We start from the raw sequence: 25880 nt of genomic DNA on the forward strand, positions 1-25880 counted from the left end.
AGAGACATGGGTCGCGGCTTCGTTGGAATGATTTCCAATAAACGAGCATAAAAAAACTTGAGCACGGTAAGGAAAATACGAAGCTGTTTGGTACTACAAGGAGCATAAACATCAGCAATGACATCCATTTTTTTCTGGCTTAAAAGGAGTTGTCTTTGTCAAAGACGTGGCCTATACTTTGTATCGAATGCAAGGAACTCATATTTCCCCAACGTCGCCTAAGAGTGGACATTTCTATGTCTGAACGATAGTCTTGAGGTACTTCCAGGTTTCCTCATCGTGAACATATGTGCGACAACAATGCCATCAAAGTACACAGCTAGGCATGACAGACCACGGAAAAGATTCCCAATTTCACTCAGTTTTTACTCAAACAAAGGGAATTCCGAATGAAGGTCTTGGATACCGGAAAATACCCATGTGGGTGTTGACTGCCTCCTAATTTCCGGCACTCTTCATTCAGAAAGAGTTGTCCCTGGTCCCCCGTAACTCTAACTTCGCGAACTTGACTCCTTCTAATAGAAAAGCTCACAGCCTATGGACAAGTAAAAGTTGATAAGTTTAAAAAAAAAAAAAAAGGCGCAGCATTAGTTTCTTGAAATTTTTCAAGAACCGCACTCGATCATCTTGCTTCTGAACAGGAGCGATAGGAGCTGTCCAACGTTTCGCCTTGGAAGCGGGAATCACATATTCGCGTTACAATTTCAGAAGAACCTGGTTGACTCCATCGCACGATGCAGATGGAATTTGACGTGGCTTGATTTTATCGATTCATCCGGGGCACAAGCATTTTTGCAGAAATTCTTTGAATATCCCAAATCCTTCAAAAACTCAAAACTAACATATTAGGTTCCTAATATCAGTAAGCTTGTTCGCTGAAGCTCCGAGGTTCAGACCCACGTGCATGAAACTAGTTTCAGAAGGCATGAAGAGAGGAGGAAACTCCTCACCACAACTGCACTCGACTTTTAGATTCGCCTTGCCTTTGACTTGCTCAAGGTCCATAGAACACCCTTTCAAAAAGACGCTCAAAGGTTCCAGATTCACATAGAGAACAGCCCCTTGAAACATCTCTACCGGAATTACCGGAACACTAGCTTCGACGTCTAGCTCCATGAAAATTGTTTTGACAAAAACTTCAACAGCGAACAGGAAAGGCGGTACTATTGCATTCGGGGGCCACACGTCGTATGCGCTTGTTTTGGCAAACTGATGTTGGCCTTGAGGGATGTCAAATTCGTGCTTGTCTGTGTCCATCTGAGCCGACGGCGTTGACTTTGACGACTCTTCAGGAAGCCCTCGACTTTGCATGTTCCCGCTTAGAGTGGGATACAGCTGACAGGTGACCTTGCCTCTGAATCGCGGTGTCGGCGTTGAGACGCCTGGTGACTCCTATGCACGGAGCAATAATACATTTCCCGGTGTGCCCTGCCATATGCGTGTGCGGCATGCATGCACCAGCATGACAGAGTTTTGCCGCCGTCCTTCTTTTGCACACTCCAGTGGGAGCGAAGTTGGAATGGCAACAACGAAGGTTGGGTAAAACATCTCGATCATGTTTGCGTGGAGCTTACAAAGTTTGTCTTTCGCAGGACAATTAAAATTTTGCATAATTAAATGGTATCCACAGGCAGCTGTGTTATCTCCGCTTATACGGAATCAAAATTATTTTAATTGTTTTACTTCAGGGGCAGTTGAAGCCGACAAAATGTCGCAAGAATCACAACTGAACTCGACAACGAAGGAATTATCCGAAGAGGATATTCTTCCAGCAGATCTTCGAGAATATGCTGAGCAGTATCTCAGTGAAACACCTGAACGGCGAACACAGGCGCTCAACGAGCTCAGAGAGCTGCTCGCAGGTAAGTAAAAGCTCAATGCGCCAAAAGCGAAAGCGTGTATAGTGTACAGTTCTCATCCGTTAATTGTTCCAAATTAAATACATTGGTCCACGTATTCGGCGGGCTGCCTTGTTGTATATTTATTTACCGCATTGGCAAATTCAATAAATTGACCAATTTATATCTACCTCGCATTTTCGAATATTGCGGATGTTTACATCGCCAAATAGGTGGGAAATATTATTTTCTTTTTTAACCTCCTATTGGATTACAGCCTCTTTCGCTGCTTTAGCCAGAACGTATGGGATAATTTCGCAATCTATTTCTCCAGCGCTCTGCAAAACTCAGTGGGCATTCATTACGTAGGAAAGAGCGAAATCTGAAGAAATCCATGTACCTTTTAATGCGATATCAGTTGGTGGGACAATTCGCGAGTTTTACGCCGTCGACCGCTCTCCAAATCGGCGAGGACCATTTTCGGCACTCCGCCAAAAGATTCCACATTCACGTCACGCCCCTGACGTCAAAACCGCTCGGCATGACTCTTGACGCCAGGCCGCGCATCACGTAACTTGCTACCTGGAGTCAGTTGACACCACGACATGACATTGTCATGTCAAGGCGCATTGCACAGTAACACCTCGCGACTTAGCGACGTCAGGTGACACCGCGAGTCACGTGATGTCATGACGTCACGCGACATGACATTGATTGAGACTGTTTTTAATTTCGGCCGGGCGATCGTAAAAGAGATCAAGAGAAAAAAAAAAGAAAACGTCGATCCGGTATCTCTTACTTCTTCTAGCTCTCTTCTTTTACACCGTCGTCGTCGTCTTCTCGTCGCGATCCTTGATCTCTTGCAAGATATTTTAGAATATATGGCAGCCTATACATGTATTTTGTTACGTTTGAGTTATGTTTTTATGTGTTCACTTTGGGTGTTTTTGTTGGTCAGCGTTTTGAACTTTTTAGGTTTACCAAAACTCAGGTATTGCGATATAACCGACTATATTATATATTTGTTTTTAATGCAGTGATTACGTTCTTCATGGTTAGAGACTTAGTTCTAACAGGTTTAGAATGCAATACTGTTTTCAATACATTCTTGTTCTATGCTGCATTACATACCCATTCAGTAAATTATTTCAAGAGCAATGAGGTTTTATTAAAGTTCTTGCCCACCCGTGGTAAAGAAAGTTCGCCATTCGTTAAAACGAAGTCTTATTGGAGAAAATGCTCAGTCAATAAAAGTCAAACAAATATTGGAAGCTAAATAAACCTGAAAATATTAAAAAAAATGTTTTGTCTAGGTTCAGTTATTTGTGTTATATATATATAAATTGTGTATTTCATATAAAATAAATATCACACAGCCAAAATGTGCGCTATATTACAAATTCAGTTATAATTTGTGTTAAATGTTTCAATATAAGCTTAAAATATATTCCTAAGATACGAGGGGTGATTGATAAGTTTTGCCTCCTATACTTAACTTTTTTATTCAGTTATGGAATTGAAAGATGTTGCACTCAAATCAAAGTTAGGAATCTCCTCTTTTCCAGGAGCACATAACTTTTCAATATAGTCCCCACCGGCGGTAGTCCACTTCCGTTGCCGGTGCGCTACTTTCCGCATCGGCCGTCGTAAATGAGTGAGGGCGGCTGTTGACGAGACCAACGCCGAGCTGGGAGCTGCAGTTACAAAACGTTTTGCCTCATTAACATAAAAGCCCGGACATCGCACCTTCAGATGTTTAGCTGTTTTGTTTTATGATAACGGAATATCTGAAGGGTAAACGGTTTGCGTCCGATGACGAGGTTACCGATGCAGTGAGCTGTTGGTGTCGTCAAGAGCTGCCCCTAATCGTCTATATGACGTAATGCTGAGAGTAGTACAAAGGTAGCTGAAGTTAATCGCCACCGGTGTGGACTATATTGAAAAGTTATGCGCTCCTGGGAAAGAGGAGATTCCAAACTTTCATTTGAATGTAGCTTCTTTTAATTCCATCGCATAATAGAAAAGTTACAGCCTAGGAGGCAAAACTTATTGATCACCCCACGCCGTGCTTGAAATATAGTGCCCCACGAATTTCGATCGGGCAACATATAAAGTCGAGTATATCTCCAATTATATTAATTTCTGTGTTCGAGATAATGGGCTATCGGAAAGTCTAATGGGCAATCGAAAATGTCGATGAACTATCAAGAATTACTGATGGTGTTTCCGATCGGGACCTCACAGTGCAAACCTTTTTGGTTCCCAGGTCACTCAGACTATCTCAGATCCAGAACGGACACACTGTTTCTTCTGCGTTTCCTCCGAGTCCGCAAGTTCGACGCGCCAAAAGCGTTCCAGATGATCCAAAACTACTACCGGGCTCGCTTCCTGAACCCGGAGCTCTACGAAGGCCTGCATCCGCTGGCTCGGAAGAACCTGTTCGACCTTCAGACTCACGACGTGCTCCCCGAAACTGACGCCGAGGGATCCAGAGTATGCCTGCTACGAATGGGTAAGGCAACCCGACAGCCTCCGAACCTAGGACTCACTTGGAGCGAACCATTTAATGTTTTTGTTTTAGACATATATCTTGCTTTTATTAAGAGTGCAATGACCCTCGGCCTTTTTTCTATAGACCCCTTTAGAAAGTCACGTGCCGATTGTTAGAAGGTCGGAACCACTGCATAATGGCGGAACAACTGACATCGTGGGACATGTCAGTTGTCATTCCATCAGATAGCTAACGTCGGAGCACAGCCAGCGCTACACACTCTAAGAAATGCCAGGGCGTCTACTTACCCGCAAAACACTCAAAGAGCCAATCTCTGCGATCTACGAAATCAGCTCAGCGAATGATGAGGCGGAACATCTGTTTAGATATCAAAATTGAGTCTACGCTGTGGCCTTACGCAACGCATGCATGTCGCTTTGCATTGCGTAATGCCACACCGCAGACTTCATTTTAGGTCTAAACGGATGTTCCGCCTCATCATTCGCTGAGCTGATTTCGTAGATCGCAGAGATTGGCTCTTTGAGTGTTTTGCGGGTAAGTAGACGCTCAGGCGTTTCTTAGAGCGTAGAAGCCGACGAGTCAATCAAACAGCGTCGAAAGTGCAACTTTATGGCGCTCATCACCATTTTAGTGTTTTTTTTTTTTATGTCTAATCAAAAAAAAAAAAAAAGAAACTCATAAAGCGTGCCATGATGTTGCGGTGTTAGTTTGCCATTGTGTAGAGATTCCCCAGCTTATACCACCTATGAACCCCACTGTAATTGACCCCACTGGTATTGTTAAACTAAAAGAAAATCGAAGACTGTCTTCTTCCGGCTGGTCCTGACAATATTAACTCTAAGATCTTGAAAAACTTAATTATGTATTCATCTATTTTATTTTCTAAACTATTTTCTCAGTCGCTTGAACTTGTCAGTTTACCTGACGACGGGAAGGTAGCCAGGGTGATTCCATTGCACAAAGAGGTGATAAGCATTCCCCCCTTAACTATCGTCCAATCTCGCCTACCAGTTTACCATGTAAATTACTAGAGCATATAATATACTCCGAACTGGTTAATTTCCCGGAATCAAATTCTTTTTTTTTTTAACAAAGGGTCAACATGGTTTCCGAAAATTTCGCTCCTGAGACACAGCTTTTGTCTGCTAACGATCTTCATTCTGTCCTTAATTGTGGACCCAAGTTGACTGTGTTTTTCTAGATTTTAGCAAGGCTTTAAGTTAGGCTATTAAAACTTAACAAATTATGTATTGATCCTAACGTAGTTGCCTGGATAGCCCGTTTCAGGCACGTAGCGAAGGGGGGGGGGGGGGGGGGGTAAGCATAAGGCTCCCCCCCCCCCCCCCCCCGAAATCTTCCATTTTGCTGGGACCTCCTCTCCCCCTCCCCCCCATACCGCATTTTGTCATGGGCGCCGCCGCCGCCCCCCCCCCCCCCCCCTCCGAAACAAAATCCTGGCTGCGCGCCCGGCCCGTTTTCTAACTAACCGATATCAGTTTGTTACTGCTAATCAGAACAAGTCTCCCTTCCCTTCCGTCACATCCAGTGTTCCTCAAGGATCCGTAGTAGGCCCTCTACTGTTTCTCATTTACATCAATGACCTATCTAAGTGCGTCTCATCATTAATTAATCTTTTCGGTGACGGCTGTGCAATATACACTAAATCTACTAACGACTCCAGATTATGTTTTAAATCTCCAGACAGATATCAACGCTGTTTACCACTGGTGTGAGCTTTGGAATATGGAGCTTAACATTACTCCACCATTACTTAACCTCTCCTTTCAAAGAAGAAAAAAAAAAGCTCGTCTTTGCTCATTTCACAATATTTATCACTCCAACTCAGCACTTTGGACCTCAAAATTTTCAAAACCATCATATATATCGCCGCGCACCGATCATCCACTGAAAACAGGTATCCCTACTGCATCACCTCCACCTTTTATGCCTCTTTCCTACCCCTGACCTCCGTCGACTGGAATCGCCTTCCCGCATCCATAGTCTCACTTACTGACGCTGCTGATTTTAAAACCGACATCACTGATGTTTTGAATAATGTTCCATTGCGATTCTGTACCTTGAGTTTTCGGCGTGGCGGAGTGGGCTAACGCGTCTCAGCTCGGAGCGTGGAGCGAAAGCTTGCGCTGGGTTCAATCCCCGCCACCCCGCCCGTTTCGATCTGGATGGGTTTCGTACCGGCACGCGTTTGTGTAATCACTACTGCGTGATGCACGTGAAAAACCCCAGGTTAGCGGTTGTACTGCACTGGCTAAATTTCTCATCTACAGCTAAGAGTCCGATTACCTGTTGAGGCGTGGTGTAAACATACAGAGCAAGCCAAATTTATTTTTCAAACTTTTTCCTGTTTAGTTTTTTTTTCTCACACAGTTGAAGAAGACGGAAAGGAGGGAGTCCCCCTTGCTCGGACCCTCGTTCGTGTACCCGGAGACCGCCACTCTCCCTAGCAGATTAGCCCGTCGCTCAAACGTCGGACAAAAGTTGCTTTCCGCACTTCGTACACCCCGAAGCTGACAGTGCTGTGGTAGCTACGTGCTCGTTGGGCCAGCCACACTTGTGCCACGTGATCACGCCTTCTCGCCAACCGCATTGTCAGCTTAGGGGTGAAGGGAATAAGTGCGGTCCGGTGTCGTGTGACGTGCGTTTGGGACGGGTGACGCGCTTTGGGTACCGCTGTGTTTTCAAATTTCGGTACTGAAAGTCAGGATTTTACTTTCTAGCTTCTTTCTTCTTGCTCACTAAGCCGATATGATATTAGTAAAATCCCAATCTAAATTCATTTATCCAAGCCCGAAATTTGTTTCATGGGCCCTTGAAGCCGCGTTCACGCACTTGCGTTTCACTATGACCGGCTTAGACACGACCGGTTTTTAAACCTCTTGTAACGGTTTACGACCGGCTGCATTCCTGCATAAAAACCGGTCTTGTCTCAGCCTGGCGTAGACAAACGCAAGTGTGTGAACGGGCCTTTTGCCAAAACGCTGGGAGACCCCTGCTTGAAACCATCGTAGTAAAATTGGTCTGATTTAAGTCACGACTTTAATCCTGATTCTACGCACAATTTCAATGATCTTGATTTTTATTCTCCCGGGCCCTGTCTTAGCTGGCAGCGCGCAGAAAGCGCTCATTCGCACGGTAGAGAGACCCTCGAGAGTTACTCTCACTCACTCTCTCTCTCTCACTCTCCACTCTCCCCTCTCCCCCCTCCCCCTCTTTATTTGACGATATCACGAAGATCATTCGTCTTTTCGCGTCACGTGGTGTTTCCTTGAGCAAGAGACTCGAGGAATGTGGCATTGTGTTGTCTACCGCTGAACGCTGGCGAGATTTACGGATCAAAAATTAAACATTTCGTATCTTAGATGCGGCGATAAAAAGGTAGCCCTAGCGCGATATTGTTTGACTCGGTTCCGGAGTGTTTCAGCAAGTAGGTTATGACCCCAAAGCCCTGGCTGCGTTTTCCGGTATGCGTGTTAACGAGGGTGGGTGACAATTTTGATAACAATACGGCTGATGTGGCGTTGTACATGGATTGCACGCGACGTGTTTGCATAATGCTGGTGGTCATTTCTTCCAGAGGAAAAGATGTATTAGTGCGAAATTCATATTGCAGAAGGAATGTGCTCAGCACCAAGGCCATTATAATGGCCGCTGGCGTGACGTCAGTACAGCCACGCCACATAAACACCGAAGCATCATTTAGTTAGTGGCTATAGTTACACCCCTTTTTCCTTCCTCGATTTCCTCGAAGACAGGGGATGTCGCGGAACTTCGAGTATGATGCGATGTTGGACATCAGGAGGAAATTCGGGCAACAAATCTTTCACGAAATAGAACGCATATACAAAGTAAAGCTGTCCTATCTATTTTCAATCGCTATCTTTCCACAGACGTGTCACCCTACTGAAGTCCTATACGAACCTTCTGGCCACGCGTACGAACGAGGAGGATGTTAACTCGAAGGAAATTATTTATTTAGATTGCTAGATGTTTATAACTTTAGTAATATTTAGAAATATGTTACATATGCGCACTTAGATAGCACAGAACAAAACATAACGAATATATTGTGCCTCACCGTTTTAACACGTAGTCTTTCAGGAACTTTTGTTGTTGTTGTTGTTCTTGAATGTATCGATGAATCGCACTGCCCAACAACAAATTCTGTAAATAGTGAAAATGTCCGGGGTTTTATTGAACACCTTTCTAATAATCAAGCGTGTTTGTACTTCTAAAATACCTACCAACGTGCTTGCACCTCACAGCTGTCAGTATGTTAAAATAAAAATAAATAAAGACGGCTCTTTGTCTGTCTTTTGCAGGCGATTGGCATCCAAACGTCTGCAGCCTGGACAAGCTGGCTGGGCTCAGCATCCTGGCGTGGGAACACCTTCTCGAGGACCCCAGGACGCAAGTGAAAGGAATCGTTATGCTTATTGACCTGGGCGGAGGATCTTTCAGTCACCTGAGGGCGGCGTCGCCGACTCAATTCTCCATGTTTGTCTACAACCTCCAGGTACGCGGTCCTGTCTGTTTACATATTCTTGTTTGTCCGCGTTTGTCCTCACAGGCACTGGAATGCGCAGAAACCCCCTTATAGGGAAACGAAGCACCTGCGCAAATTCGGCTCGAGCGCCGGTGCCACCATATCTTGCCATGGAGTCAGAAACATATAGTTGAAAAGAGCGGAAAAGTTTCAAATCAGCATCATTTCTGCCTGGCAGCGGGAATGGTGTAGGGTATCCTTAGCGCACTGCGCAGTGCACACCACACGGCTGCGTACGCACCAGATGTATGTGATCGCAGCGAATGCCATAGGTAATCCCAGCTAACCCAGAGTGCCGCACGTGCTACGTGACTTTACGCTTTTTGTGTCGCTGTGCCCAACCGGAAGCTCACGCACAACACACGCCCAGCAGTGGGATGGAGCGTGGCGTCCGCTCCGGCCCACGTTATTGAGGAACGAGTTGTGCAAGGACCCATTTCTCCGCCGTATCGCAGGAGTGCTGCCCACTACGTTTGAAGTCAGCCCACGTGGTAAACCAGCCGATGTTCTTCACGTCGGTGTTTGCACTGGTCAAACCATTCCTGAAAGAGAAACTCGTCCGCAGAGTGAGTACCAACAGATTCACTTTTTTTTTATTCGATTAACGCCTTAGAGGAATCCGTTTAATTTTTATAAAGACATTAAAAAAAACGCGTATTAGGCGAGTGTGAAGTCTGGTTGACACATGCGGCGCAGCGCTGATATGACAAGAAGTTAGCGGAACAAGCGATTGACTTGTCCGATGAGCATGTGGCTTACACCGCGAGCTATCAGCTTAGCAGCGAGCCAAGTTTAAGTAGCATATCTGTCTAGCTTTGTGATGTATAAATTTATCAACATGCCAGCGGATGCAGTGTTTAGATTAGTGCTCTTTTGTTTTGACTGAAGCGAAAGCAGGCACCCATATTGCGAAATAATGTCCCGCTCAAAGTTGGGAATACTATAGCAAAACCCCGCGCGCGGTACCACGTCGCAAATGTATACATTTCAAATCGTTTGAATTTGAAGCTGGTGTTACGAGACCCCACCTTGTATACACAGATGCGCGTGCACGGGAAGGACCTGGACTCGCTTCACCAGTTCCTGCCTCCGGATATCCTTCCCGAAGAGTTCGGTGGGCTCCGGGGACCCTTCGACAACGCCGCATTTTGTGCCCAACTCTATCGAGCCGACGCACTCTTCAAGGAACACAACACGTTCGGCTACCGGCCCGATACTCCCGACGAATACGTGCGCAGAAAAGACGGCTGCGGCGACGCCACCTTGGACTACATGTGCGCTCTTTGGCAAAAGATCACCAGCTTATCTTCCGCATTCAGTTACTCTTCGAAGATGCCCGAAGCCGACGAGATTAATTTTGAACAGGGACGCTTCAGGAAATTGGAGATCGATTAGAAAAGGAAGTACTTACGGGTCACGTGGATGTCCCCCGTCGGAATAAATATACTAACAGGTGTCTTTCACTTCGAGTTAATCGTCATGTACCGAACATACGTTGTCGGTAGTTATTCTGCGTGTTGCTTAGGGTTTATTTAATGCAAACGGAATGATTCCACCAGACAATAAACTCACGGAAAAGCTAAGAGGATGTGGCGCGAATGTTTATTTTTAACATTGATTGTGTTATATGTTTTCGGTTTACAGCAATATCTCGCCACGCACTTCCCGTAATAGAAGAGCGTTACGCGAGAATTCATTGGACAAAAGTGCTGCGTCAGTGCTTCTTTGGAACTCATGTCGTCACTGATTTAGTTCTAGCAGAACGCTGACGAAACACTCGTGTCTAACCTGTATCATTCGCTGGCCCCCGATTGGTGATGTAGAAAATATATCATTGCAGGCTTGCCGTCTAGAAAATGTTGTGCGAGCGCGCTCGTATATCTTGTGAGACTGTGAGGATGTGTGAGGCGAAAGGGAACAAGCACGTGCCTCTGAAGAAACAGGGAGACGCGAAACACCAGGGGGTGAAAGCTGGGGCGTGCGACAGCCAGAGGGACAAATTTTGCGTTCCGCTCCCGCTGGAGCGCTCGTTTTGGCAGGGGCTTTCTTTCAGAGACGTTATGCACGACAATGTTCGCGCAGCCGAGGCACAAAATGTGCACTAAGCTCATATCTGCGCAAGATCATTTTGAATCAACATACAATACATTCTGTGTTACAACCGCTTGCCTAGATAGTGCGAGAAAAGGTTTGAATTGTTTGTGATAGGTTATGTCAAATTAATAAGCGTTGTCCTCGCGTCTCTTTATATTTTATGGGGAAAACAATGGCTTCGGGTTGATTTCAAATATACGAGGTCTATGATGCCATTTTTATGCTTAGTTTGCATCAAGAGCTGAAATGTCTTAATTGTAGCTGAGCTTTTATTAAGGAACTTATATACCAGTTACTTTACCTTTCCCATGTTTTACGGATAATAAAAAAAAAAAATCAAATTGACGACGATGAGAGTTCCAGAGCAAGCGTTCGTGACAAGACCGTCACCACACAGAAGACCTCGGCAACGCTTGCTACGAGTGGAGTAACCACGAGTCAGTATAAGAAAAGACCACGATATTCCAAAACGACGGTGAATTTGGACATCGGTAGTACCGAGGCGCAGCCAGAGTTTTATGTATGTTTTGCGGGCATGAATTTCTAAAGGCATTTGTTTTAAAACTCTTGAGAGAGTGGCGAATAAATTCCGATTCTTCAAAAAGACCCTTTTAATTAAAGACTGTCGATCTTTCCGTGAGTCATTTGCCTTTTTTCTAGGCAAAAGGTGATTGTATATTATAGCAGCATATGTTTATTAGTCAACCCTTCGGTGTAGACCTAAAATGTTTCCTGTTTTTTAATGTCGTCATTTTAAAGTATGTTTTATTTCTTTGTTCCGTGGCCTTGAAAGTTTGGACACAGTAGCCCCAACTACTTTCACTTTTTAGGGTTCCGCTCATTGGAATTCATAGGTTACGTCGTATACTTCGCTTCAGCATAACTTGGTCAACGGATAACGCTAGGTGGGCCAATCGGAGCGACGGAGCGAGGTACAGGACACCTTTCTACGGCAGGAATGCACCCAGACCAGGGTGTAAGATAGACAGGTGGAGAAACGAGAGCCAAATGAGTGACCGCATTGTGTCCCCCTCGGTTTTCTCTTTTTCTGTGGCGCCATCTATGTGGAGCACCGCGAACTCTCACTCCGGGTGGGCGACCGATGGCGACCGGCTAAACTGATGGATATTGTTTTTTGTGAATTTTTAATGAAAGACTGTCGTGCTCTCGGTTTATTTTGCGCAGTCTCCCATAAAGTTCCACGCAAATCCGATTCCAATTTTTTTCCTCTCGCCGCAGCGCCATCTGTCGCAAGTCGGGGGTACCCGCAAGCAGACGAGTACACAATCCGGTCACGGCGCTGAGGTAGGCTTCTATGGGCCGTTTCCCCACCTGTCTATCTTACACCCTGACCCAGACTGTGTTTCCACGCGCCTCGATCCTGCGCTATAGTTGGCTTCCTGGGTACAAAGAGTTTTCCGCTTCTGTGATTATATTGAAACAGCGTATAAGTGATCACAACTAATAACTACCACTAAGAATAGTATTAGAAGCACTGTAAAGTGTCTCACACCTCATTTTCGTCTATCCCGTACACGTGTGCCATGTGATTACTTTACTGCGTAAACCGAACGCGACCGATTGAGGGATGTCTCGAATTTTCAACTGTTCCGGAACTGTCAAGCGAAGCACGGCCCCTATACTTTCTCGTCTAGATAATGTCTAATTCTATAGATGTAATTTTCTAAAGTTTTGTTTTAATTAAGAGAAAATGTCCTGTACGTTAGTGTATAGATTTTATAAAGCGAGAAGCGGTCTTTTAATATAATGCACGGCTATTTCCTACTTCGCACCGGAAGGTTTAAAACTCGATGACTTAAAAAAAAAGAAGAAAAAAAGGGTATGTTTACGTCCTTCTCTTTCAAAGAAGGCGGTGAAGCCAGCTGGACGCTCTTGTCCTTCGTTCACTGGCACGAAAATCGCACGCGCCAACGAGGATAAACTTTCCTCGGAAACTCCTATCCAATTATCTTTTGCCAAACGGGATGATCCCTAAAGTGAGCCCTTTCAGAACGCCCAAAGGTATTCTCCGCGCCGCTCCTAAACCGCCCGCTTCTAAGAACAGCTGTGTCCCGTCCTCAGCATGTCTGATCCCTAAGGTAAGAGTTGCCGGGAGCGAAGAAGTCAAGGCCGAACACTAGGGGTGACTAATCCGAAGCGTCAACAGTGCTTCAGGGCCCAGCAACCCAAGGGCTAGCTGACGACGATGACCACAATGCTAGCATGTCCGTCCTTGAATGTACCCCTGCCATCCCTAAGCTGACAAGGCGGTTAGTGTTACGCGCTCGACGGATAAATCAACTCTTTCATTACCTGACCCTGCTCTCTATGGCCGGAAACGTGATCACGTGGACAAAGACAGACGTGTGACTGGCCTAACGAGCTTGTAGGTTCCACCACCCTATCGGTGAACGGAGTTGAAGAAAGTCGCGGGTGCTGTTCGCTGCTAAGCGAGCCGTGGCACTCGGATTCTCGAAACAAGCAGCGTGTTACCTGCCCTACAGGTGAGATGTTTTCAGCTATTCGCTTGAACGTAGCATGTATGTGTGCTAAGCCGTTGGTGTTACGGACCAGATAGTTTAGCTTAATGAGCGTCCAATAACCGAAAAGAAAGATCGATACTTTTGAATCTTATATGTAACCTGAACAGGAGTCTTCGAATTACTCCAAAACAATGTCAATATCGGTGGTCATTGAATATCAAAATTAAAATAATTAGTTGAATTCTTCGCGACGTTTTGTATGCGTGTCTTGCAAGTGACGTGACTACTGCACAGCGCGCGGAAGCACTTACCAAGGCGTAGGATTCCGCCAACTGTCCGGACATGCCCTGACATGCATCATATTTTCAAAAAGGTACCTAGCTTTTTACATACGAACTTGGAAGAACATGCAGAGCTTACGATGATGACGTTCAGCCAGTACGTGCGGAAGTTTTCGGCGTTGGTGCGATCGCGCTACGGGCGAAAAGTTTCGACATGTTGTCCAGGAAGTTTTGACGCGAAGGACGGTCGTGTCGGCGAAAAAAGCTTCATTGAGTGTACCAATGTTTCACGAGAGGCTCTAGGAGCCATTTATAGTAAAATTGTTGCGTTTTTGTGAAATATTGTTAAACAACGCAATTTTACCACCAATATTTAAACGCCGAGACGCGAAGGGCTTAAATTATGATGTTTCCTAACCAGCTCGCCTGCATAGCTTCGCTCCTCGCAGAGGTTACCGTGTCGCGGACGGCACAAGCCGATGCCCTGGTCGGCAGCGGCGTCTCGACTAGCGTAGACACGGGGGCCGGCGCCGACCGATGAACATCACGAATGTAAACAACGGCTGCAAAGTGCCGTCTCTCGCCGCAATGGAATGCGTCTAGCTTCAGTAATGCGCGGCCGCATCCCTTCCCTGCCACTCGTACTTTGTCTAACTTGACGGCTTACTCTGTCGCGTGCCACACCGACAAAACGATCGTCGGGATACGTAGCAAGTATTACGGCCGAGCCCGACGCTTTATGGCTCTCGCTGCGAATGGCCGTCGGCTCAACCACCAGCATGGCGATTACCGGTGTTCGTCGCCATCATCTGACGTAGGCGCAAGGCATGCATATACTATAGTTACGCTAATACCGATTCGATTTCAATAGCGCAACATCATGCCCAACTTTAATTCATGACGTCGCGTTATTTGATTTAAACTACTATTTGTGTTGGAGAATCAGGGACTTATAGTCGGTGACAGGTCAAGAACGAAATGGAGGCTCCTCCCTTCCCTTTCCACTTCAGCGGAGCGAACCGTGGAGAGGAGGTCGCCTCCTCTCCAGCGTTCGCACTATTGAAGTAGAAAGAGGCGGGAGGGGCTTCCACTTCGTTCTTGACCCGTTCACTGACTAAAGTTAATAAAATATATGCACTGCTCTTTTATTTTTTTTATTGCTAAATACTTTACTGAAGAGGATACATTTTATTCCGCTCACCTGCATTACACGGCGCACCTACAGAGGCAGATCTTCTAGCGGTGAGGACAAATTTCGACGTGCGTAATATGTAAAAGAATGTAGAAAAAATTGTTCCCCTCTCCGCCCCCTCGAGAACGCTGGAGACCAACGATGAGGTCAGGGCGTGTCCGGGGGAACGCATGCGCGGCGTAGAGGAGGGGGCTGCAAGCCGCCTCGGTGGCTCCGAGGCGAGAGCGCTGGCCTACGGATCCCCATGTGGCGGGTTGGAATCCCGGCCGAGGTGCCCGCAATCTGATGGAGGCTTATTGCGGAGAAGGCACCGTGGTAACCGAGCTTGCGGTTGCACGTCAAAAGACCCCCAGGTGGTTCAAATGAATCCTCAGTCGTCCGCTGGGGCACGCCAGATGCCCGTCGCTGGTTTGGCACGTAAAACCCCCAAATTTGACTCGAGGAGGGGGCTGCAACGGGATGCAGCACGACAGCTCCCTCATTAGCTCATGCGTGCATTCTTTCTTGCGCACAAATAGAGCTGTCGGATACTATATGCACCGTCCTTTTAAATGTAAAAATCGCGTGTCCCCACCCCCGAAATTTCTGTTGGTGCGTTTTAGAAAATGGTGGAACTTATGCGTTTTTTCTTAAAGCATGGACCCTAACTGTGCAAATTTTCCGAGGGGGTCACTTTTCTCGTTCAATTCGTAGAGGAAAATATTAAATCTTTCTTTCGCTTGTGAATCTATTGAGATTATAAAACTCATATGCAGGCAAATGAATGCAGTTTCACCGCGCCGAGCGCACAAATATATAAGTGCGTCTCGTACAAAGGTGCGACTTATTTATGAACTTATTCTGTGAAAACAGTCGTTTGTAAGGGGATTTGACTTACACAACCGTGCAGTTTTTAGACAAACAAAGAAGACAAAATAACTGTCCGAGTAGTCATACTCCTTATTTCTGAAAAAAAAATTTTTGTTATTAGCGCGAAGAATAATAAAAAAAAAATGAAACATTAATGACGTTTTTTTTTTTTTTTATAAAAACCTCCCGCCAATGAAACATTAATCGCGTATTTTTTTTTATAAAAACCTCCCGCTTTTATAAAACCGGGAGGCTTTTATAAAATGGGAGGCGTAAGGAAATAGTATATAGATTTTTAAGTATCGTGTAGTATGCGTGAAATATGCGTATGCGAATGTTCCTCTGTGTTGTGTTTCACAATATGACGGACCGCAGACCGTACACAAACCATAAAAAACCAACCTTGTGCCCTGCGAGTGTCACGTGGCCTTCGGGATGGGAGCAGCCACTTGAGAGGCTCGCAGTCACGTGACATGACCGCAGTGCTGAATTGGCGGGGATCACTCGTAGTGTCCGCTGCGTCGGAATACTAAACGGTGTATAAATAGAGCAGAAGTGAGCACTGCGATGAAGACTTTACTGGCTCATAAAAATCCCGAGTGTCCGAAAGTTCAAGCGCGCCGCCGTTGCTCAAACAATATCAGAGAGGTTGTGAGTGTCACAGTTTAAAAAAAATGGTTTCGATATAAAGTATGCATCTATCGTTCACACAGCAGGAACTGTGGTGATGTCCGAAGAGGAGCCAGCGTCGACGGAGGCGACAGGCGCCGAGAGCCCGCCTTTTGACCTCCGAACTGTGGCTTACGAAGAGCTTGGAGAAACACCACAGTTGAAGAGGGACACAGTTATGGAGTTGCGGAAGCTCATCAATGGTAAAATGGCAGAACTTAACGCTGTAAAGTGAATCGTCTTTATATTCCACGTGCGAGAACTGGATAACATTGAGGCACCGTAAACTTCGGTTCCGACGTGAACATTTACGAGCCAAAGGTACAATGTCAATGTAGTGTTCGCACCGTAACAATAGCGTTGTGTGAGACCGTGTGCATCGGCCATGCTGGCGACGTAAATGTTTCACAGATGCGGGAAAAACTAAAATTTTCCTGGAGTCATGCTAAAAATTAGTGAAACTTCGACAGAAGTACGGTGCCTTGGCGCGCGTTTTCAATTGGCGTGCAAATTGGCTCTTACCGCCCACGCATCGCGTACCCGAAATGGGAAAAAAATATACGTCAAAGGAGCCTTCTCAGAATACTATACAGAATGGGAGGTATGGCCGCGATCCTGGCCGTTGAATGTAAAAGTGCCGGCGCCAACGAACGTATACGCATACGTCACTCTAGTCGTGGGCTCCTTACCCATAGCGGCAGGTGTTTCCGGCTCCCACTAGGAGGTTGCGGAGCGAGGTACGTCAGGTATAGCAGATATAGCGTATCTGCTTTAATATTGTCCGCTGCTGCGCTGCCACCATTATGGGGTGACGTAGAGATGAACTAATGCCTTAAGTACACCGGTCGGAGACTAACTTCAACTATACACTGTTGCAGGTTAAAAGCGAGACAAGCTCTTCGCACAAAGCACTATACGGAGCGCAAGATCGTCCGCTTCTTGCGCAGGGGTTACAAAAAATGGCGTCAGAACGACGAGGTCCGATTGGCTCTGATTGGAAGGATAACGGGTAGACATCGGTGCACAGCTGCCTCGAGGTCTACCACTATGCATACAGTCGGAGCCAAACAAAAGTCGGCGTTCTGACGTCAACGCAACGTTCGTCTGCTTTTTCCGCAGGGGGCGCAAGACGCAGACGAACTTGCACTCTGCATACACTTTCCACTTTAGGCGAGTGGCGAGAGGGAAACCGTCAATCATGGCTACCAAAGAGCTTTGCAGGATGAGTTCTATCCTAATACCGCTAAGGATCTTTGTTGCTTGGTTCTGGGAAGTACAGACGCCGCAGATTTGTATAATATATATATATATATTTTTTTTTTTTTGTCTGTCAGCTGAGCCGGACCTCAAGTGTCCATCCGATGATGCTTTCCTGGTGAAGTTTCTGCGTGCCCGGAAGTACCGCGTGGAGGAGGCCTTCTGCACGATCCGGAAGTACTTCCGCGTGAGACAGGTGCACCGGAACATCTTCGACGATCTGCGGCCGTCTCAGATCATGTTCAACGCGGTGTTTCACCAGAACAAGCTGGTTACGATACTCGACGAAAGGGACCACCTGGGAAGGCTAGTAGCTATTCTCAAGCTGGGTGAGTACCTCCGTACGCAATATAACTCCCAAAACGCGTTTTAATGGACCTCGAGCAACAAATTGCCGAATATTAAGGTAGCGATTGCCTGGAGCTGAGCTAGTTGGTTATTCATGCTTGTGAGATTTGCCAGTTGAACGATTATATTTCTTTTTTCGTTCAGCTGGCAAATCTCTCAAGCATTAATGTAGCACCAGGATTAGAAATGTTACCGTAGCCACCGAAAGCTTCAGAAACGTATTTGCTAGCGAGTCGGGCTCATCTTATCGCCTCGTACTCGACGAGATGGTAGAATTAGAAGATAACAAGGCAAACGAACAAATCATGAAGCAAAAACGTTAGGCCTGACGTCAGGCCAGTGCATACCTGCGCCCCCCCCCCCCCCCCCCCCCCCCCATTTTCCCGCTGCGTCGCCAGCAGTTCGGCTGGCTTTTTAGCAACGATGACGCCGTTGCTATTGAGCCACATAACGTGCTGCAGCCAATGGGAATTTAAGTGCCGTTTCGCTCAACCAATGGGAATTTAGGTGCCGTTTCTCGCTGCTACAGATAACGCCGGATTAGCTTCATGGCACCAGCTAATGTTTTCGCATTAAAAATAGCGTGAACGCAATAAGCCACACCCAGCGCTTCTTAAACTGTCAGTGCCCATATGCACATAAGCGTAATTGAATATGTGGGAAATCACTGCATATTTACAGAATTCTTAATGTCTAAAAAACGTTTGTGTCGTGGAAAAAAAAGAAAAGCATGAATTACGTAGGCTGGTTTAGAGAAGGATATGATTACAAAAATTCAAATCAGAGTTCTTCTTCTTGCCGGGCCAATTTTATTTCAGTTCTTTTTCTCGAGAGGATATTTTTAGATTACTAAACACAATAGTTAAAGTCTCGGCATGTTGTGTGTAGTGGGCTGCAGTGTCATCGATGGAAGCCCATCAAATCGCACACGAGGTTCGTGGAAATAACTAAGAGTGGAAAGGTGAGAAATTCCTAGGTGATACTATACTAATCGTCAATGCCCTTAAGATACGCTTGTCTTCTGCACAACCCTAATAAGGCTGGTTCACACAATTGCGTCTCACTCCGACCGACTGAGACACGATCGGTTTTTGAGCCTCTTGTGACTGCTTTCCGACTGGCTGTTTAGTACTGGAGCCGGTGGTAAGCGGGCTGGGAGAAAGCGTTTTTTTTATTGTTATTTAAGATAACTGAATGAAAGTTTCCCAGTTTTATAGTGCTTGATCTATTTATTATTTCTTAATATGGTATTAGTTTTGACATAGCTTGTTTTCTATGTTCTGGATCTTACGCCCAATCAGAAAAAAATGAAACGCGTTCGCGTTCATACGTGGGGCATGGCAACACATTTAAAAGAATATAGTTGAATGAACTCGTTGATTTTGTTTAAACCACTGAGTGCAAACAAGCAACAAAAATGTTGGGTACGAGGTATAGATATATTTTAAATAACTGAAAACCACGAAAAAGCCATTTTAAAAGGACAAAACAAAAGTCCCTTAAATTTATGATAAATACAGAAAAATTCTATCGAAACTTTCATAGTTGCATTTGAAATATTCTGAGTCATATCTTTGTAAAATTTGGTCGTGATTGAACAATATTAAGAACAAAAATACTTGTACACAATCTGTGAAAATGCCGCAAAATTACATAAATAGATAAACGCGTGCAGGTGACTGCGATGGAGAGGGGACGGTATGGCTTTCGAACATAAATCTGATGGCGAGTGAAGTCACAATTGGCAGAATCGCGCACACAAAAATGGATCAAATTTATGCCTTTCCGGGTTGCCGGGAGTTTCTAAATGAGCATTCCACAAATTTTGTTATCACAACCGGTTCTTTATTGTTTTTACATAGGAATATAAAGATTTGTGGATAATGAAGCACACACACACAAAATAAATCACAACTTTCGAAAAAAATTTATTTCTTTTCCGACCACTTCTCTTTTTAAAACCTGCTTTTAAGCCCCTCCAGTCGTAAGAAGTCGCAAATGTGTAAACCAGCATTAGAAAAAACAGGTTTGTTTGTAAAGAAAATTGATATCGCCCTATGCCTTGCAGGCGCTTGGAAGCCCCACATGTGCCCCCTGGACGAGCTCTTCAGGGCCGGCGTCTTGGTCGGCGAGTACATCCTGCTGAGCGAGACTACTCAGGTCGCAGGCGTCGTAGCCGTCGTAGACTTGGAAGGTCTCAACTTCGAGCTCTTCAGACATTACACTCCCTCCGTGGTCAGGAAGCTCATTGAGCTCGCTCAGGTATCTCACAATTCTAATCACAATCCTCCTGCCTACGAGAATCGAGTATGAAGGTAGCTACATCGATATTGAATTTATAAAAATAAAGTGAAGACAATCTTTAAATTCCTTTAGGGTAAGAAACTGCCGTAGAGGAGGAAGTGAGAGTCTCGCGGGGTCGTCAGTGCTCCTAACTCTGGTTGGAATTATTAGTGGGTAAGGGCCACTGATCTCTATGTCTATTTTCTGGATCGCGTTTGACCAGCTCCGCCTATGGACGGGAATGCGGCCACGGTCGGCCATCTTTTTGGTAGAGTTATATTATCTCTAGCCATCATAGGTAACATGGCGGACAGCGCTATGGGGGCAGACTGCCATAAAATAGCCGTAGATCTAGTACACTGTACCGTGGGTGAGATTTCGTGCTTCATTGAAGTTGTTCGACGAAGCAGATTCTTGAAACCCGGCGTGAACGGTAGACTCATCTTCGAGGACACGGCAAAAGTTCTACGAAAGCGCAGCACCGAGGGAAAGTAGCGCAGCTCGCATCGAAAGCAGACTCCGTACCGGCGTCTGCTTTCGATGCTTCTTTCGATGCGACTTTCGATGCGTGCTTTGCTGCGATTTAGTGAAACTTTCACCTGGTCCTCAAAAATCGGGCTACCGTACACGCCGGGTTTCAAACATATGTTTCGTCAAACAATTTCAATCAATCACGAAATATCACCCACGTTATTTTGATGGCAGCCTGCCACCACAACTACCACAACGCTGTCTGCCATGGATGAATGATAGTGGCTGCAGCAACTTACATTGGCTAGAGGTAACATAACTCTACCAAAAATATGGCCGCCAGTGGCCGCATTTGCGGACCGGGCAAACGCGATCTAGCAATTGTCATAGAGATCAGTGGTAAAGGCAAAGCTTCCTACTCACTAGGCCAAATGCCGCTGTCATTCGGCGTTCGAACGCGCTCGAAACAGTGAGTATAGAGGCTAAGGCAGCTAAATTTGTGGGTAGACGGAAAGCCTAGCGGCCTTGTCTCTGTATGCCCACCAATCATTCCAACCAGAGCTCGGTGTTCTGATATCCCCGCGCGTTGTTATCTCCTCCTCTCCCTCAGTTTCTACCCGTATGGTCACAGACAAAATGAGAACGTCAGGACGTCTCTTTCGAACGCTCGACTTCTAGCACGCGCTCGTTGCCTTCCGTTTTGCTTTGGCTGCACGTGCACGCTCGACGCTCACGAAACTCGAAGCGTTATCGAAGGCAGGATGCTGGGGCTGGTGGTGGGACAAGCGAAACTCCTCCGTGACGTTCTCACCCTGGAGGTGACCCAACAAGAACCAATAACCTGTCTTTAGGAAAGTGTCCTTAGCTGCAGAACTTTTGTTCGAGCTGTGATTTTTTTTTCTTTCCAGGAGTGCTACCCTATAAGAATCAAGGGAGTATACATTACCAACAACCCTCCCATATTCGAGCTCATCTACTCTGTTGCCAAGTTGTTCCTGAAACCGAAGCTCGTAGACCGGGTAAGAGGAGAAGCGCGAGTGTGCGCCCGTGAGATTAAAGGGACCATGAAATGATTTTAAAATCGAATTTCATCCACCGCACGTCGTAAAACGTGTGAAAAGAAACACAAAAACACAAAAATAGGGAGCCAAAAAAAATTATTTGCTATAGAACTTTTAAAAGAAAACTGGACTCTTTTGCGCCTTCTTTCCTTCGAAACTCGCTGCCTTTTCACTACGATGCATCCGCGGAAACGGAGCACGTCAGCCGAATCCACGTCGCCTATTGGGTAAGAGCCTCCCCCACCAGCACCGCGATCGTAAACAATAAATAGCCGGCGAATGTTTCCTAAAAGTTTTGTTAAATAATATTCAGATCCACATTTTGGAGCATAATTAGAGATGTGTGGCGAAAATTGCCAAATTTGATAATGCTGAGAGCCAAGCGCCATCTATCGTGTGGTAAACGAAGCAACTACTGCGCGTGCGCAGTAGGGCAGGGCCGACTTCACTTACTTGGGTCGCGACGTCCGACGACCGGTTATTTCCTTTGATTTCCTTCCTCTCAAAACTCTGACTGACTGAACGTTTATTTTTCTACGTGTTCTCGCGCGTGCCGACTTCAAGCAGCAAGAAAAAAAGTACTTAAAACAGACCACGACGAACAAGAACGCTGGATCCACAAACACCCGAGAAAAGCGACAACGGCGACAAATCCACCGACTCCGACGAAGCGAGCTGCTCAGAATATAGGCCTAGCAGGCACTCCGACTCGGCGCAGCGTTGCTTCGTCGCAAGACCGTCTGCCTACGACCGGCTGGCGTGCTGAATGGAATATGCCCGCGCTACCCTTGTGGACCCTTCCCGTGTTATAGTTTGATCGCTGACCTCAATTTTAGATTAAGAGGTGAGGCCAATCTCTTCCCCTTGTTTTCCGAGGCAGTGTTGACGAACACTCGTCGAAAAGGGACTCTCGTCGATTCTATCTTGTTTTGTGTGATATAGAGCTGAAATAAACGCCGTATGGATTACCTTCGTAACACGGTATGTACACTTTGTTATTGGTATGCCATTTTTATTCTGACAGACCGCACGTCACTGCCGAGCTATAAGTGTTCGTGGGAGATATACGTGCAATGCCGGTCCAACCTTTCTTTGCCGAGTGTCGCGTCAGTATCGAGTTGCAATCGTAAAAGATCGGTCCCGAAGCGCTTACCAACAGCGCGAATACAGCACTTCCATCAAACGCGCGCGTCCGCTCCGAGTGTGAACAGGTATTTACGTGGCTCTTGCTGACACTCGTAGTTCAAACGTATCTTTTTTAACGTCGGCTCGCTCCTGCATCTCCGAGGCCGCGAAAAACGCCGCAGAAATTTGTTTCCATCTACGTCTCTTTGCAAACGACTGACACGGGCCGCCTTTTACCAACAATGACAGTTGGGGTGACTTCTGGAGTCGTCACCGGAAGACTCGCTTCACTTCCCAACAGGCATACCGCGTATGGGACTAGTCCCATGCTGTCGCTCTAGCGCAACATATCTCATTGAATTTCGCTCAGCTGCGATGCGGCGATGAGAGGCGCCTATTCAGAAAATACGTCGGTGACATCAGCGCAGCAAAAAAAACTTCAGGCGCACCCCAACTCGTCGCCGCTAACGCTCCCATTCTCCTACTGCCGAGAAAACGTCCGGTTCCGGAAACAGCGTACGTCACGGCTTGTTTCGCGGTCAGTTGGAGAGAAAGAAAAAGTCGATATTTCATTAATTTTTTGTGTAGAAGTTAATAAACCGAGACGAAAACGGATGCCTGTTCGGCTTTCAGTGAACATTGACGGTTTAATGTAAAAGTTATCTGGAAAAAGTAAAAAGGTCATTTCATGGTCCCTTTAAAGCCACGGTTGCACTGCCAAGACAGGGTGGCAGTGTAACCGCGCCCCCATAAAAATTTACGTTTTTTTTCCGCAAAAATGAACTACGCATTACGGAACGTTCATTCTACATCCAAATGTAACCCCAGCGGTTCAAACCAGATGCTAAATTTTCAGAACTAAGCGTTATCTTACTAAAACGTTATGACCGATTTTTGAAAATTTTCAATGGGAAAATGGCGGCCGATGGAGAACCTGTCATAACATATGCAGCTGAATGGCGTCAGTTTCCGAAAACGCGCGAAAACGGGCCCCATTTTCTCAATGAAAGTTTACGAAAATTACCTGTAACTTTTGAGTGAGATAACAGTTATAGTTCTGAAACTTTTCCATCTGGTTCGAACCGCTAGAGCTACATTTGTGCGGAAAATGAACGATGGGTAGTTTATTTTTGCCGTAACGAAAATTGTGTAATTTATTCTACATTTTATTTTTTTTTTTTTGGGGGGGGGGGGGGGGGGTTGGGAGGGGGTTACTTTACATTATAGGTTTTTTCCACTAGGGCGCCGCCCCCTGGAATGTTGTCACTTCCAGCATGGGCGTCAACGTTGTTTTTGCCCTCGCCACGCCAATAAAATACATTTAGAGTATAAGTGGAACCGTAAACGATTCTCGCTTTGCCTCCCATCTATTTGTATTTTACAATTTGCAATTTAAAATGTTTAATTTTTTTCCTTTTTGTTGTTCTTGTTGTTGACGCCCATACGGGATGTGTTTACGAGGTGGCTCGGGATGAGGGTGAACGAAAAGCTCTATACAAAAGACAGTCCGCGGACATTGTCGAGTCGTGTTACTTTCTTGCAGACATATTCGAAGCATACATACGTAAAAAGAAAACGTGTTTCGAACATGGTTGAGGCGGGTGCGCAGATACAAATGTCATGATGTCTGTAGCAGACACCGTGTCCTTTAATTGACGTATGCAAACTCTGACAGCGGCTTTAGGAGGGTGGTCGAATGAAGTAACGAGACCCCTGTTATGAAAGCAAGTTCTTTGTTATTCGGTTGGAGTAGGGTAACTAATCTAAGATTCAAAAGGCTTGAAGTCTGTGTACTTAAACGTGACTGTAGGCGAGAGAAAAAGAGGAGGGGGAGCTTGAACGAAATTTGAATGTAGCCAATATCAAGGACCACTCATCACCTCAACTATAATCGAAGCATTAGCAGAATTAAAGTATCGGCATTCAATAAAAGTCATTAATCGCTCCAAGTAACGCCCGGTTAACACCTGGCGATCGCTCTCTATTTGCTTGCAGACTCACTTTATCGGGCGCGACTACCAGAAGCTCCACGCCCTGATCCCTCGCGAACGGCTCCCCGAAGAATACGACGGCACCCGGGGCAAGGTCGACTACCACAGTCTCGAGAAATCGCTGAGAAAGATCGAAGACTTCTACTTGCAGATAGCGCGCTACGGTTACCGACCAAAATGAGATACGGACTTCCCATGGAGACGGCCACGTGTTGAATGGTACTTTATCAGAAGACGCCAGTTAACAGAAAACAAACTGTAGGGCTGAAACACGAAGACAAACAAAGCATGTTTCTACTGGACAGGCTTGGTTGTAAGATCACAAAACTTGGCTCATCCAGCAAAGAAAAAAAAAATCTGTTACTCGTCGTTTTAGGCTCAATTCGGCTGCATGGCGCTATATTTACGCGAAGTCAATTAAACAATATTCACTCATCAGTGTACTACAACGGGTTATTACTTGCTGCGATTTTATTGTAACTGTATTGAAACGACGTAAGATTCACGGAGTGAAGATTTTTTCCGGAAGGGCCAAATCACGATTTTGTGCCTTGTACAAATGACACTGCTTTACCCGATACGTTTGTTGGAGATTTCCACTTTTTAGATCAGACCCCAGACGTACCGACGGCGAAACGCTCAGTATTACATTCTATGAACAATAGGAACCGGGTCTACAATGAACGCATCGGACGTTTTCAAACATTCCTAAGAAGAGTATGTGTATGAATCTGTAGCGTGGCAGATTTGAGCCCTGAAACACACCATTAAAAGTAATTACCACCGCTGCCATGATTTTCTCATTAATTCGAGTAGACGATAACCGAGTGACTAACTAAACAGTGATTTCCTTTGAGCGAAG

General features: G+C 45.8%; 2 protein-coding genes across 2 annotated transcripts; both read left to right on the forward strand.

The window, feature by feature from the left end:
* The first annotated feature begins 1708 nt into the window (after positions 1 to 1708).
* Positions 1709 to 10377, forward strand: LOC120846383 (alpha-tocopherol transfer protein-like). The gene is made up of 5 exons (XM_040503778.2): positions 1709 to 1862; positions 4105 to 4350; positions 8691 to 8884; positions 9370 to 9480; positions 9956 to 10377. Exons 1-5 carry the CDS (start codon positions 1709 to 1711, stop codon positions 10307 to 10309), a joined length of 1059 nt encoding a protein of 352 aa, XP_040359712.2. The 3' UTR covers positions 10310 to 10377.
* A 6163-nt stretch (positions 10378 to 16540) lies between these two features.
* Positions 16541 to 25199, forward strand: LOC120846367 (alpha-tocopherol transfer protein-like). The gene is made up of 5 exons (XM_040218108.3): positions 16541 to 16685; positions 17817 to 18068; positions 20156 to 20349; positions 21750 to 21860; positions 25023 to 25199. Exons 1-5 carry the CDS (start codon positions 16541 to 16543, stop codon positions 25197 to 25199), a joined length of 879 nt encoding a protein of 292 aa, XP_040074042.2.
* Positions 25200 to 25880: the final 681 nt, after the last annotated feature.

This window comes from Ixodes scapularis, unplaced genomic scaffold (assembly GCF_016920785.2).
Source record: "Ixodes scapularis isolate PalLabHiFi unplaced genomic scaffold, ASM1692078v2 PGA_scaffold7__128_contigs__length_106722199, whole genome shotgun sequence".
Lineage (NCBI taxonomy): Eukaryota > Metazoa > Arthropoda > Arachnida > Ixodida > Ixodidae > Ixodes > Ixodes scapularis.